Below are 16,765 nucleotides of genomic sequence, written 5' to 3'. Positions count from 1 at the left end.
TCCAGGTCCAGGTTAAACTAACGTGGTTCTCGGGGGCTGTGGGGAACGTGGTAATAAGACGGCATCATTCTAAAGACGCAGACGCAGAGAATGGGCTTGAGGACACGGGGCAGGGGGTAAGGGTAAGCTGGGATGAAGTGAGAGAGTGGCATGGACATATATACACTACCAGATGTAAAACAGACAGCTAGTGGGAAGCAGCCGCATAGCACAGGGAGATCAGCTCAGTGGTTTGTGACCACCTAGAGGGGTGGGATGGGGAGGGTGGGAGGGAGGGAGACGCAAGAGGGAGGAGATATGGGGATATATGTATACGTACAGCTGATTCACTTTGTTGTAAAGCAGAAACTAACACACCATTGTAAAGCAATTATACTCCAATAAAGATGTTAATAAAATAAAAAATAAGACTGCATCATTCTACTCTGCATTCAAGTGATGAGAAGAAGCAGGGTCTCGGGGAAGGACCTGCTTATGTGTGTATGCACGATCGGTCAGGACAGTCGACGGTGGGGGAGTTCAGCTCTACACATTTATTCATTTTACTAACAGTGTTACTCAAGATCCCGCCAGGGAAGAAAGGCAAGGCTCTGTGAATGTCAAACAAATGCCTTCTGGTACTTCAATACTCAAACTTTCCCCCTAAACAACAGGGATGCACGTAGGTCTCTTCCTAAGCAGCCTGAGCGAGTTCTGACGCTGCCCAGTGGCCTGAGATAATCAATCAACGGATGTAATTGATTGGGCTTCAAGGACACACAAAGCATTGTGCTGCCGAGGGTGGCAGGGAGCCGACCATGGAGTAGGAGACCCGGGCTCCCGTTCAGGTTGGGCTCTAGATGAGATGTGTGGCACGGGACACACCCCTCCCCGTGTTTAAGCCTCAAAATCTCTTCTCTCATGAAACATCCCTTCCTAAGGAGACAGACAATAAAACTAAACAAATAGAAAAGAAAAAGACTGCCATAAAAAGGAATGAAGTCCTGACACACGCTACAACACGGATGAAGCTGAAAACTTGATGCTGAAAGAAGCCAGTCACAAAAGACCACATAGTGTATGATTCTATTTATATGCAATGGCCAGAACCGGCAAATGCAGAGAAAGCAGATTGGCGGTTGCCTAAGGCTGGGTGGATGATGCCTAAAGCAGATGGGTTTCTTTCTGGGGTGATGAAAATATTCTGGAGTTGACTGCAGTGATGCTTTCACAATTCCGTGAATATGGGCTTCCCTGGTGGCGCAGTGGTTGAGAGTCCGCCTGCTGATGTGGGGGATGCGGGTTTGTGCCCTGATCCGGGAGGATCCCACATGCAGCAGAGCGGCTGGGCCCGTGAGCCATGGCCGCTGAGCCTGCGCATCCGGAGCCTGTGCTCCGCAACAGGAGAGGCCACAGCAGTGAGAGGCCCGCGTACCGCAAAAAAAAAAAAAAAAAAAAAAAAAAAAAATTCCAATGCCTCACCCACACCTGCCGAAAGCCTGGAGGTGGAGCCCATCCACGTGTGGCTTAGTGAGCCTTCCAGGTGACCCTGATGCCCTCAGAAGGTGGGGAATCACTGTCCCAGAGCCCATCTTTTCTGCTCCCTCAGCTCATCACCGCCCACACCACAGACACACACTCAGGCCCTAGACATTCTCTCTTCTACCTCCAAAGCCTCCCAAATTTCCTCCTTCCTTTCAGCTCCCACTGACTCACACCCTGGGCTTTAAGTTCCTGTCCTGGCTCTTCACTTACTGACTGTAAGCCATGGAGCCTCAATTTCTCCCTCCGTGAAATGGACCTAATATTGCCAATAAAATGCATACCATTATAAAGAATGAATGAGACCAAGGTTGGCAAACTTTTCTGTCAAGGGCCAAATATTAAATGTCTTTGGCTCTGCAGGCCATCCAGTCTCTATGGTGCCAATGAACCCCCTCTTTTATTTCCATGTGAAAGCAGCCATAACAATGTAAAAATGGATTGGGTGTAGCGGTGTTCTAATAAAACTGTACTTACAAAAACAAGCACAGGCTAGATTCTGCTCATCAGCCATAGTTTGCCAACCCCTGAATCAGACCTAGGCTACATGACTTTAAGCTACTCCCGTGAGATATTTACTGTTGAATGAGAATACCAGGGGGCAGTTTCTTCAAATGTGTAATATGATCACGATTTTGTAAAATCAACAATGACCCCCAAATACCCATATCTTGTGTAGGTATCTATGTGTGTCTATCCACCTCTGAGTGTATGTAGATGTCGATTTCTGTGTAGGATTATATGGGTACGGAGGAAAATATGGAAAGATAAGTGCACACTTTTAAGTTTTAGGAGTTGCTACAGAGGGGAAAGAGGCATGCAAACCAATAATAAAAGGGAAAAAATAGAGCACAAATCATCTTCTATACGGTTATATTTTTGCAGTTAGTTAAAATTTCCATACATGTGTTTGTGTAAAAATAAATTAAATAGGATTCAAAAAACCGATCCCAATCTCCAAGGATAGTTGTGAAAATTAAACAAAATAAAGCATGCAGACACTCAGCGTCGAGCCAGATGGAGCTGCTCATTCCAACTTTAATTATCCCTCAATTAGACGAAGCCTCCAAACTCAGTTTTCCGTTCACGCTCTCCCTGCCTGCGTCCCTGCCTCCCCTCACCCCTTTCAGTGAATTCTGCACTTGGCGTTCTTTGGTTCATTCACTCCCTCATTCCACGCATTTATATACTCCGGGCATCATTTACAAGGCATGCACTCTGCTGGGGGCCGGAAACTTAAATAAAACACAGAACCTCTGTTTCCCTCAGGATTTTATAGTAAACGGCCAGAGAGCTAGTTTAAAGCCCAGCTTAGGTCACATCACCGTCTGCCTGCACAATGGTGTCCCGTACTCTACAAAAGAGAGCAGACCCTCCTGTAAGCAGAGCTCTCCTTCCCGTGGCAGGGAAGATTCCACATCTGTGCTCATATACCTAGTGTCCGGTGTGATTCGTATGATGGCACTTAATAAAAAGTGGCTGAATAACTGAGTCACTGATGGACACACTGGCTGACTTGACTGAAGAGATGAATCCATAAGTGGATGAGAAACCTCCCTCATCTTCCATCCCCTTGTCATCGTGTCCTAACTCCCAAGTTAACATTAACAACGCAGGTGGACTTGGATTTAGTAGATGCCAGACACGATGTCAGGAAACCACAGGCATTATGCCACCCAGCAAGGTATGTACTAATACAACCTCCTCTTTCACAGGAAGGGGAACAAACACTACAGGTGGGGAAGTGACCTGCCCAAGGACACTGAGCTGGTAAAGATGCCCAGCCAGGATGTAAGACCTGGCCTCCTACTGCAGAGCTAAAGTTCATATCAAAATCCTGTGTATGTCTCAGGAAAGCACAGAAGATGTCATGAAGACCTTGAAGGATGGGCTCATGTTCTGTTCATAGTGATAAAAGGCATCTGAATTTTGGAAATAAATTTTATTTTAGAAATAAAATTTTCAAAGCTTAGAGAAATGGCAAACAGTCGAAGGAGGTGCAAGGAGATGGGAACACCCACGGAATCCTGAGGAGTAGAATCTCCCAGTGATTCTCCCAGCCCTTGGAGCCTTCACTCTCCCAGGGGCCTTTGCTCAAGTGAAAATCAACCATCTGCCAAACAGGTGGCCACCCTCGGCTTTCTCATGAAACCCGCACTTCTGGGCTGCCGAATCCAGCTCTGATAGATGTTTGGCAGGAACCACCCAAAAAGCTGTCTTCACTTTCTCCAGCTCCTTTCCCTTGTTCTGACATTTGCAGCAAAAGTGATGGGTATTCCTATCAAAGTGTTACCGAGATATCACAGAATATTATTGAACTGTCAAGGAAACAGAGCGAGCAGAGGCTTACTTCTGAATGTTACACACACACACACACACACACACACACACACACACACAGAAAAGAAAAAGTGAGCAGGAGAGAAAGTTTGCTAAGGGAAACAATGCAGCAGACACTACTTGGCGAGCAGAACTCTGGCTGAAACAATGCCTCCACTGTCGCCCGCAGCTTTGATAAAGCAGACTGTTAGTGGAATCAACCATTTGGGGCCAAATTTCCAAATACAGCATCTTGCTGAGCACCAGATGTGCTCAAATGGTTACTTGCATGGGGAATGAAAGTGATTTGCATCAATTTACTCGGAGCCATTTGAATTCTCAGCCATATGCATAAAATAGAATCATCCTTCCCTTTGCTTCTGGTAACTTTTTACAACTCCTTATCGAGGAAACCCTCTCCCGACCTGTACACTGAAATTAATAACCTCTGGGACTATTTTCCCCAGCCTCTCAGAGCAGACTTGCTTGGAACCTGTGCCTTGTTTTGGCACTGGGAGGGAATGGGATTTGGGATTCTGGCTTCATTTTCCTTTTTCTCTATGCTCATAAAATTGTCTATTCAGGGGCTTCCCTGGTGGCGCAGTGGTTGAGAGTCCGCCTGCCGATGCAGGGGACACGAGTTCGTGCCCCTGGTCCGGGAAGATCCCACATGCCGCGGAGCGGCTGGGCCCGTGAGCCATGGCCGCTGAGCCTGCGCGTCCGGAGCCCGTGCTCCGCAACGGGAGAGGCCACAGCAGTGAGAGGCCCGCGTACCGCAAAAAAAAAAAGAGAAAAAGAAAAAGAAAAAAAATTAATGGAAGAGAAAAACATACAGAGAAATATAAAAGCCCCTTCTCAGACCCTCAAAGCCCAGTCCTGCTCCCCAAAGGTAATCAACATTACCCAGTACGTTTGTATCCCGCCGGAAGTTCACTCTGTGCTGACAAAGCACGTGTGTGAGTGCAAGCGTGGGTGTGAGCGTGAGTGTGTCGGACTCTGCCTACTGTCCCGCCTCTTCCTTATCCTTATTCCTTGTGCTTCACACAAGTTCGATAGTACCAAGTGTGACCCTACTTAGCTGCCTCATTTAATTCCTGTTACATCATGTGCCATAACTTATCTAATTATCCCCTTTGGGTGACATCTCTGCTACTACACACAAGTTCCCCAAGAATGGGAACTTCATCTTCTTTAATCACCTCCCCAGCATCCTGCGGACAGCAGGGCTTAGCGAATGTCTGTAAAACAGCGGAATGTAAGCAAAAAGGAATAACTCCCTCCATTTGTGTCCACATCATCTTTGCTTCTGGTAGTACGTTTTTAGAGTAAATTCCTAGATGTACTATTGCTGAGTAAAGAGACATGTGAATTGAATTTTGATCAACAGGGACAAATTGCCCTCTAAAGGGCACCAGAGCAAATTGAATCACAGGATTATACTGTTGCATGTTTTGAAGGGTTTAAATCATAACTTCTTATCTAAATTTCAAGCTCCTTAAGATGCAAAAAAAATTTTTTACATCTTTGCAAAGATCTACTTTGCAAGTAGTAGGTAGATGTTCAGTAAAAGATTTTTGAATTATAATTAATATACCAAGCTATGAAAAGGGAGTGGATATTCAGGAGTGAAAAAAAGTTGATAACTGCTTTAAGTAGTACACTAAAAAAAAAAAAGAAAATCTGTAAGTTAAGCAATTAACTAGAGCTCATACAGAAGAAGAGGTAAAAATTCATTTTTTTGTGGGTCGATGAGTGGGGACAGAGCAGAAACAAAGACTGTTTCTACACACAAAATCCCAGCAGGTGTGGGTCTTTTTCAGTCTGAGTAGTAGTGAAATTGATTCTATGCTTTCTTTGATGCCCTCTATATTAAAAAAAAAAAAAGTGTAGACTATCATTTTTTAAATTAGATTGAATATAAATTACTTTGCTTTGCAGAACTGTAGAAAAGTTCCTCTTGAATTCTACAAACTCGTTAACGAATTTTATTTGCAAAACCAAGTCTGGAAGTAAATCAATTAAACAACAACAAAAAAAGAGGGGACACAGAAAGAGCTCAGATTAAACTCTCAAACGTGGGAGCACATTCAGGACTGCAGAGGATGGGGGAGACGTCACCCTGGGGCCTGAATGTCACCCCCAGTGGAGCCAGGCCCTGCAGCCCCCAAGGGAGCTGCCAAATTGCCATCATTCTCCACCTTGTCACTCTTGCCTTGAAGGAAATTCTAAAAATGACAGGCCCGGTCGTGGAATGAGGAACATCCCCACACTGCCACTCCTTGTTCCAAAATTAGACTCTGTTATAGACACTGATCTCCAAGGTGGCAAAAATAGCTGGCTGCTCGGGAGAGTCCCAAACTGTCCCGGCAGAGTTTCCCTGTAGCTGCTCCAGCAAGGCAGCTGGCAGCTCGTGAGCGGCTCCATCTCATTCAACAGTTAGTCCTTCCCCTAATACCCCAGGCCCGCCCACCCTCTTCTATGTCCTATTTAGAATGAATCACAATACACTGAATTTAAAAAGAGAGGAGGTGGGGGAAGAATTATGAGAAACATGATTGCTATCTGGTCCCAAAAGTACCAAAAGAAACGAGATTTCTTATAACAGTAATTTTTTAACATATACTCTGATTGATATGTATTTCTGAAAGGTACTCTGATATTCAGGGTAATTTGAAAACGCTAAGACAGTTCTCAGTGCGGATATAAAAGAAACAGAAGGGCTTTAAAACCCTTCTGGGGAGTAAGGCGTTGTGGCCAGAGGTAGAGGTTTAGGAACCAAATAAAAGGATCCTGCATTTCTGGCTCCAACAGTCATGAGCTCTATGGCTGTGGGCAAGTGACTTGACCACTGTGAGCATCTGTTTTCTCATCTATAAGATCCGGAGGGTGATTCCTTCCAGGTCAAGGGTCATGAATAATACTCCCTTGAATTATAAGACCCATGGGATCATGGGCTTTACCTGTCAATTACCGCTATATCCTACAGCACATAACAGCATATTACGTCCACAATAAACATACTTGAATGAACTAATAAATGAGAATGAATGAATAAGTCTACTTCACAGAGATATTGTGGTGATTAGAGAAAAAGCGAGTAAAGTGCCTGGCTTGATAAGTGGTACGGTTGTTGTCGCTAAAGAGCCTGGCATTTAGCAGATGCTTCACAAATAAATGGCATTATTAGCAACACGCCATAAAGCAGGAAACATACTTAAAAGGTAAAATCAAAGCACTAAATAAACATTATTCCAGAAGTTTGCTTGGTATATGGGGACAGACACTAAGGTGGCCCCCTGATCTCCTCTAGGTGCGCACACCCTTGTGTGGCCCCCTCTCTCTCGTGACCGTGGGAAGGACTTGTGACTTGCTTCCAACCAACAGCCTATGACAGGATGATGGGATGTCACGACCATGGTTAGGATACATAGGACTGTGGTCTTGCTGGCTTTGAGGAAGCAAGTTGGGAAGCCCACATGACAAGAAGCTGAGGGTGGTCCCTGAGAGCTAAGGATGCCTCCATCCACTAGCCAACAAGAAACTGAGGCCCTTGATCCCGCAGCCCCAAGGAACTAACTTCCACTAACAACCACTGTGAGCTTGTGAGTGGGTCGTTCCCCAGTCTAACCTCAAGATGAGACTAGAGTATCCCAGCCTTGTGAGAATCTGAAGCCGGGGGCCCATGTAAGCCATGCCAACATTCTTGACCCATGGCAACTATGAGATAACATACGTGTGTTGTTTTAGGGTGCACAGTTTGTGGTACTTTGTTACACAGCAACAGAAAACTTATACATGTAACATAGGCAGGACATCAATTGGCCACAGCATGACTAGCAAATGCCCAGAGAAGGACTACTTGCTGAGTGACAATGGAGAGTGGTAGGGACTGCGGAGAACTGAAGATCCCCATTCTACCTAAAGAGGGAAGGCAGCACCAGGCATATCCGATGGTTGCCACATGGGGGTGTGAGATCAGTGTGGCCTTTTTACTTTTTAAGATACTACAGAAATCTGAGTTTTATGTGAAACCTCTTAACTTTTAAATGTCAGCCGTTAATTTGGAATTTTTAGAACAGCAGTGACCTGATCTCATGCAGGGCAAAGAAAACGTGTCTAGGGGCTTGATTCCGAGATAAAGTGTAAAGTGGGGTTATCCCAGCACACCTGCTCCAAACTGGAGCCCCACTACCTCCAAGCTGGTGGTGCTGGGCCCTCCATCCAAGGGTCATTGGGAGGGTTAGAAAGTACACACAAAGTCCTTAAAATATTGTCTGCTACAGAGTAGAGACACGATACATTTTTATTATTTTTGATATTATTATTGTATTCGTTACCTATAGCTGTTGTAACAAATTCCCACAACACTGGTGGCGTACAACCATACAAATTTATCCCCTTACGGCTCTGGAGGCCAGAGGTCTGAAATCAGATTCACTGTGCTAAAGTCAAGGTGTCAGCTGGGCTGGTTCCTTTTGGAGGTTCCAGGGGAGAATCCATTTCCTTGCTTTTTCCAGTTTCTAGAGGCCACCTATATCCTTTGGGTCACATCTCTTTCTACCTTCAAACCATCAGCACAGACCCTTCAAAAATCTCTGTCTGTCCCACTGCTTCCATCGCCACATCACCTTCCGTCTGGCTCTCGCTCCTCTGGCTTCCTTCTTACAAGGACCTTGTGATGACACCGGGCCCACCTGGATAATCCAGGACAATCTCCCCATCTCAAGAGCTTTAACTTAATCACATCTGCAAAGTCCCTTTTGCCATATGAGATAATGTTCACAGGTTCCAGGGATTAAGGTAGGAAAGATTTGGGAGCGCTATTGTTCAGCCTATCGCAATAATGACTATAATGACGATGATAATAAAATAAAAGTTATTATTACTATCTGACCCACAAGTCTCCTCTTTCTGACTTCTGGGATTCAAGGTCATAAGCCTGATCCAAACCCCTTCACTGAAGGCTGCAACTTCAAACTGTCATGCGTTCCACAGTGAAGCATTCTGTCTTGGGAGTTAGTGGCAGCTAACAGTGGGTTAGGGCTTCCTAATAATGAGGTTAGCTTCACCATCTTTCTCCATTCGTGACCTTGACCATCTCAGGGAAGCAAGCCAGTAGTGGCACAAAGGCAATTCCTAGTCAAGAATAGAGCCAATCCGTGTGGATCCGCTCCCAGTGACCAGAAAATGCGAAACTCTAACTTAGGGGCTTTAGTATCACCTTCATTTGTTTCATTTTAGCACAGTATCTCTTTTCTCCCCTAATCAGAGACGGATTGAAGGATGTTGATTTTTAAGCATCTCACAATCCCCAGTTTAACTTCCTTGAGATTCAGATCCCGTTTTGAAGCTTACTCATTTCCATCTAAAACAGGATGTGTTTACTTTCAAAATCATTCATGTTATAGAGCTTGTTAAGCACACAGCAAATTAAGAGCAAACACTATATTCCAGTTAAATCTGCAAAAGGGTGATCTGAACGAATTACTCATACTCCTGATTAATTTCTAGTGGAAGACTAATGAGGAGGCGTAAATGGAAAAACATGTGCCTGCAGAACCTGCTTTTCAAGTAGATAACAAGGTACATGCTAATCGACGGCTTTACAAAAAGGTAACCGTAAAAGCACGTCTTCAGACCTTTAAAGGCACCTTGTGTAGCTCTCACAACTTTAATGCAATGACATCGTCCATAAGTTCAAAACAGCTTGAATTCTCCTCCCTCCCCCCTTCTCTCCTGTTGCTCGCTTCTGTCCGCAGTTGCAGCAGAAACCAGCTCTGACCACAAAGCCTAAAATATCACTATCTCGCCCTTTACTAAAGTTTTGCTGATCCCTGCTCTAAAATCCCAGAGTGCTGCATGCACAAGTCGTCCGGGAATAATCTGGAGAGCCTTTGGGATAGATCATACTACATGCATTTCCCATCTTTAAATCCAACCACCCCACATGGTTGAATCACAACTTTTCAAACGGCCCTAACCTTACCATGCCAACCCAGTTCCTTCTGGATTTGCAGATTTCTTTCCAGATGTGAATCTCTACGCATGTATCTGCAGCCACACTGCATGATTTGCATTATTTAACTGTTGTACATTCATTTCGGACTTTGTAAATTTACTGTTCTTAAAGAAGAAACTCATGAATCATAATTGTCTGTACAATGCACAGTCCCTGGCACTAAGCAATGAAAAGAGTAGGGGTTCTGGGAGGGCATTTACGTACGCTCGTGTGTATTTGCGTTTGCAGTGTTTTCATACGTTGATGACTATGAAGGTTTATCCACTAGAGATGGCAAATGCATGGCTGTGGGCAGGATGGAGTCTTACAGGTAGGTTTCCTTTGTCCCACAAAGCATTACTGGTTTTTGTTGCTGGCTTCAGCTGGAATTAATTTCCAACAGTTGCACAAGGGAAGATATTACAAGCAGTCAAATTCTTGACTTATCTGGAAAAAGCCAAGAACTCTCCTACACGGAAACCACGATCTCATGTCGACAGTTGTCTGGTCTTGAGCTTTTGATATTTCACCCCAGTTTCCCCTCAGCCCTCTTCTCTCACCTTCATTTTCTCTCTGACCTCTGCTGACATTTGAAATGACAACTCCTGCTACAGTTAAAAATATTATATATATATTTATAGATAGATAACCCACAAAGCTGTGTCTATAGATGCCCATACATATCCAAATTGATTTTAATGTACAAACACACACACTGCAATGGACTGAATATTGTGTCCCCCACCCCCAAATTCATATGCTCAAATCTTAACCCCCAAAGTGATGGCATTAGAAGGTAGGGCCTATGGGAGATGCTTAGGTCATGAGGGCAGAGCCCTCATGAATGGCATTAGCGCTCTTACAAAAGAGACCCCACAGAGATCTCTCACCCTTTCTGCCATATGAGACACAGTGAAAAGACAGCCATCCATGAACCAGGGAGCGGGTCCCACCAGAATCCGCCGGCACCTTGATCTTGGACTTCCCAACCTCCCAGTGAGGAATAAATAAATTTGTTTTTTATAACTCACTCAGTCTACGGTATTTTGTTGTAGGAGCCCACGTTGATTAAACACACAGGTAACAACTGAGGCACAGAGTGGGTAAGCAGATGATGAGGCGGTGTATAGTTACTGTGTTACCAGGTGGCCTTTTGGAGCTTTCCAAGGATGGCATTTAATCCAAGTACTACATTGCTGAGTACAGGAGTAAATCTTCTGCCCAAAAATATACTGACCATATTTTCAGCACAAAGATTCCAAGACTAAATTCTACAGCGGCATACACTGGGTCATAAGCAAGAAATTCCACACGTACCATTGAATTTTTCACGCTCTGTAGTAAGCGCTCGTGCTGCTCGGCTATGGCCAAGGCAGCAGAGTGGACTTTCTGGTAGATGGCCTCCCCATCTCGCGTCTGAAAGATAAACAGCCCTTCACCAGTCTCACACATCCTGTGAAAACAAAGACAGAGAGCTTCTGAAAACCAGCTCCTACGAGTTCAATGCACCTAAAGCCTAGAATAGTCTGATACGAGGCTTATTTATTTTGTATGAGATTAGGATTCTTGTTCACATGTGCTAAACAGAGTTAACTAGAATCAAAATGTTCGATGAACTGGTATTAATAAGGACAGGGAACCAATCACTCTAAGCCAACACAGTGCCCAGTGTTTTTTGTCCTGAAGGTTTTGTCATAGAAGGTTAATAAGCTGTTTCTGGATTCTTAGTATAATCCCTCTACTTCCTGTATGAGTCTCAAAGAGGACACCTGTGCTACGGCCTTCCCATCACAGTCCGCGAATCAGAAACTCATCAGAAACGGCGCCATGTAGCTCAGAGGTAAAAGGATTCTATGACTCTCAGATTCTGTCCTAACCTTCCTTACAGACAATGGCTTGAAGAATGATTTCATTCCCAAAGGCAACTATGCTTTCCCAAATCACAGATCAAACTTTACTCTAGGTGTTCACTCCATGAGATGAACCAAACACAGCTAAGAGGTTTTTTTTTTAAACGAACATAACTTTGCTGAATTAATGTGTGGAACATAAGAGAAGTTACTCAAGGAAAGCTAGATGGGTTTCAACATTAATGTTAAGGATTAAGAAGAGGATCATTTCTACCTCAGACTGTTAAAAAATGAATTATATTAATAACGGAAGGCAAGAACCAAATAAATGTGTTTTTGTTTGTTTGCTTTTGTTGTTGTTGTTGGGGGTAGGAGTTTATTAATTAATTTTATTTTTTTTGCTGTGTTGGGTCTTCATTTCTGTGCGAGGGCTTTCTCTAGTTGCGGGAAGCGGGGGCCACTCTTCATCGCGGTGCGCGGGCCTCTCACCATCACGGCCTCTCTTGTTGCGGAGCACAGGCTCCAGACGTGCAGGCTCAGTAATTTGTGGCTCACGGGCCTAGCCGCTCCATGGCATGTGGGATGTTCCTGGACCGGGGCACGAACCCGTGTCCCCTGCATCGGCAGGCGGACTCTTAACCACTGCACCACCAGGGAAGCCCCTCTATTATATTTTTTAATACCAGTGGTGAAGTGCTTAATTTACATATGACTCACTAACTGGTGAAACCTACTCTTTGAAAATCACTCTTTTATCCAGTGTCTGCTTTTGGTTAACATAACGAAGCCACAACCATCCTTTAATGACATTTGACTCTCTAAATAATTACTGTGATCAGAAACAAACTAAATCAAAACAGAGTATCAAGTATTCTTCTTGAAAGTACACAGACTTTCCCTGCCTCCACCTAAGGATCTGAAAGACGCAGACACACACACATACACACACTTACACATACACACACTCACACATACACACTTACCACTTACAGAAAGAACCAGGTGTCACAACCTCAAATTCCATCAGGGTTCAGACAAAGAACGTGAATGGATAAAGATGCTCAGACCCCTACAACACACAGCCACACAGAGGGAGCGTAGCTAATGGACACCAGCCACCAGTCAGCCCTGGTCACATTTAAATGGGGAAATACGAGCCCAATGTAGCCACACTTCTGATTGTCTAAGAGAAATCAGAAATTTTGATTTTCATATGAAATAACCTGAATTTTTGATGTTGGCAACTTTTTCCTTTGTTTTTTTTTGTTTAAGCTGTGGGAGCCAAAATGCCTCTAAGGACCAGATCTGGCCAAGAGGCCACCAGTTTGCATTAAAGGCACAAACATGCACTAAAGAGCTCTAAACAGAACAGGAATTAGGCCTGTGGTTTGCCTGATTGGGACTTTCATCCATATTGTTCAAAGGTACATGCCCTTCAGTGGGACAGCAGCGACCCAGAAAGCGTGGATAATGTACAAAAATTGACCTCAGATGCTCTTCCATACAGTCTCTTCTAACCTCTACCCACGAGTTCTTTTATTTCATTCACGCCCCTCAACCCAACAGACGTGTTTGGTGTTGTTTCTATAAATTTATTTAGTTATTTATTTTTGGCTGCGTTGGGTCTTCGTTGCTGCGCGTGGGCTTTCTCTAGTTGTGTCGAGCGGGGGCTACTCTTCGTTGTGGTGCGCGGGCTTCTCATTGTGGTGGCTTCTCTTGTTGCGGAGCACAGGCTCTAGGCGCGCGGGCTTCAGTAGTTGTGGCTCGCGGGCTCAGTAGTTGTGGCGCACGGGCTTAGCTGTTCTGCGGCACGTTGGATCCTCCCGGAGCAGGGCTCGAACCCTTGTCCCCTGCATTGGCAGGTGGATTCTTAACCATCACGCCAGCAGGGAAGTCCCTGGTGCTGTTTCATAAGCAGCTTTACAAGCCATTTAAAATGTTATTAGAGGTCTTTGGCAAAATAATATAATGGGCCAACTTCCCAAGGCAAGTAAGAAGAAAATAGGGAAAAAAAGAAAAAAGGAAAGGAAAGGAAGTCAAAAAAAAAGCACATCAAAGGGGTAATGGTCTTACATAACCTTATACGGCTACGTCTGCTTCACATCTCTGGAGAAAACACAACACAGAGCAGACGTTCTAATGGGTTCATCTATCACAGACTTGCAAATACACATTCTTGACGTTTTTCTTTTTGGCCACACCATGCAGCTTGCAGGATCTTAGTTCCCCAACCAGGGATTTAACCCAGGTCCACAGCAGTGAAAGCACTGAGTACTAACCACCGAACTGCTAGGGAATTCCCTTCAAGTCTTGACTTTTAATGGTCCCGATTCCTTTCTTTCTCTTTACCCACTGACTTTGACCTTGGACACTTCTAGCATCCGAAGCCGTCCCAAATGCCCCAAGCCTCTTTCCTGATGGCCTTAACAGAACCAGTGGATGGAAACCCAGAGGAAATAAAATAATGAGCTTAAGTTGGGCCTTTCCTATGTCCTTTGTGAGGATAAGGATTCAGATATAAGAACTCTATGGCCATATAGATGCACATATCATTTAGGCAAAGTAGTTACTGAATTTCTCAGTAACTACTTTGCCTAAATGATATGCCTGTCACTCCAAACCATGGATTATGCAATTAGTTAAGAATCCATAAGAAAACCAAGAGCTCAGAAAGTATTGGGAAATTCATTCATTCATGCACACAGTAAGCATGTATCAAGGCAGCATGGAATAAAAGGCTTGGTAAAGGTACAGACTTGGGCTCCAGACCGCCTGTCTGGGATTGCCCCTTACCAGCTTTGTGCCTGCTACACATTAGTTAACTTCCCTAAGCCTGCATATCCATCTGTAAAATAAATATAATGATAGTAACTGTCACCTAGATTCAATAAAAGTATTAAATATGATACTCAGAATGCACAAAGCACATCTTCAAATAATGTGCACTTCCATTATTTCACTGGAATGAATGAAAAGCTCCATGTGGACAGAGATTGTTTTCTAATTTAGTCACAGCTTTTCCACCAGGGCCCAGCACAGGACTTGGCCTATATTTAGTGTCCAATAAATAACTGTAGAACAGATTAGGAAACAGCAGACAGGGCTAGGAAAGGAGTGACTGAGAACTTGACCCAGGCTTCCTTGAGCAAGTTTTATTTAAACTGAGGGGGTCACTGAGCCACCGTGGGGAGGGAAGTGGTTTGGATGAGAAAGCAGGAAGAACAGTGCGACAGAAACAACTGCACACAGAATGCCTTGAGGCGGGACAAAGCTAAGAGGCAAGATGACACGTTGGAGAGAGGATGGGGGGGAGGGGCAGCCCGCATGCCGTGACCCACAAGGGCTCTGAAACAATGCTCTTCATTATCTCCAAGTCACCACCTGGATGCAAGAGCTTGCACTGGCACTGAACGCCCAACTTTCTAATCTTTGCTCCTTCCCTTTGACAATGACATTCCACACCAACATAGTTTATTAGAAAAATACTAACGGAATTGAAATTATGAAGAGCAAAATAAACGACCTCACGGGGGACAGTATTAATAAGCAAACTTATGAAGTTAGAAAGCCAATCGACTCAACAGTTCCTCACTTTCAAGATGTATTTTGTGCATGTGCGTGTGTACATGTGTATGTGTGTGTCTTTAGGATATTTAAACATCGCTAAAAGCAGAATGTATCTTACCCTCAACGTGTATATTTAAGATAATCTTTTCTTCTCTCCATCCCTGTCATAGGGGTTATTAGATCAGTATTGACTTTTCACTTTCACGATTATATATTATAACTGAAAGAATGCGGTACCTGTCACACTAACATTAGGCAAATCATAATAGCGGCTGCAATGGATGTAAACAAAGGTAAAGGCACAGGCTTTGCCTTTGAGGAGTTTACAACTTGTTTGGTTAGACAAGATCTACATATGCGAATGGGTTCAAAGATAATATAATGGTAGAGTGAGCCGTTACAGGTCAGAGGAACAATCAAGAAAGGAAAGGTGGGCTTCCCTGGTGGCGCAGTGGTTGAGAGTCCGCCTGCTGATGCAGGGGACACGGGTTTGTGCCCCGGTCCGGGAAGATCCCACATGCGGCGGAGCGGCTGGGCCCATGAGCCATGACCGCTGAGCCTGAGCGTCCGGAGCCTGTGCTCCACAACGGGAGAGGCCACAACAGTGAGAGGCCTGCGTACCGCAAAAAAACAAAAAAACAAAAAAAACAAAAAACAAAAAACAAAAAGAGAAAGGAAAGGTATACTTGGGAAGAGAGGTGGGTTTGCACTAGATAGCAAAAACGAAAATCAGTCAGCCAAAAACCTGGGAGAAACAGATCAGAAGCACCTTGCAGAGGGCGATAACAAAACTAGGAGCAAAACCCTGCAGAATGTGGATATTCTTCTGTCTGTGAAAGTGAGGTGAGGAAACGGAGTAGCACCCCTCCCCACCTGTGGCCGCAGCGATGCCAAAGAAAGCACACACACAGAAACACAAATGAAGTAAACAAGAGGCTTAACCACATGGGATCTAGTAGCTCCATCTTGAAGAAAAATCCGGAGAGGAGAGAAGTCTGTTAGGAGCATGTAATCTGAACAGGGGTTCTCTCTCCACTGGCACAACTAGCACCAGCAATACGTGGATGGCCAGATCATCCTTTGTTGTGGGGACCGCCCTGCACATTGTAGGATGTTTAGCAGCATCTCTGGTTTCTACCCACTGGACGCCAGTGGCGTCCCCTAGTTGTGACATTGATAACTGTTTCTTGGGTGGCAAAATGCCCCCAGCTAAGAATCACTGAAATAGATTCAAATGAAGGGGATGAGGGAGCACCTGACTTATGCTTAAATGGAAAAGAGGCTGCACACACAGGCAGCTTCTGGGTTCAGGGGAGGCTGCCTCACTGCAGACTGTGCTCAGGTTGGGGTAAAGAATGCACCCTGCACTAGTGGGTCTGCTTTGTCTTGCGTGTTCCAATTATTGGCATTGCTGCCTGGTTGATCTCAACTTGGGAAGGGATGGCGGTTGACTTTACTAGTGCCGTGTGTGTGTGTGTGTGTGTGTGTGTGTGTGTGTGTGTGTGTGTGT

General features: G+C 44.7%; 1 protein-coding gene across 1 annotated transcript in view; it reads right to left on the bottom strand.

Moving 5' to 3' along the window:
- DOK5 (docking protein 5) overlaps positions 1-16,765 on the bottom strand; it is a 139,926-nt gene that overhangs the window by 11,972 nt on the left and 111,189 nt on the right. Inside the window, exon 6 of the mRNA XM_007457606.1 lies at positions 11,156-11,291. Coding sequence (XP_007457668.1) covers positions 11,156-11,291 — 136 coding nt within the window. The remainder of the gene's footprint in view (positions 1-11,155; positions 11,292-16,765) is intronic.

Source organism: Lipotes vexillifer, unplaced genomic scaffold (genome assembly GCF_000442215.2).
Source record: "Lipotes vexillifer unplaced genomic scaffold, Lipotes_vexillifer_v1.1 scaffold1186, whole genome shotgun sequence".
NCBI classification, from domain to species: Eukaryota; Metazoa; Chordata; class Mammalia; order Artiodactyla; family Lipotidae; genus Lipotes; species Lipotes vexillifer.
This window is presented reverse-complemented; position numbering and strand designations above follow the sequence as displayed.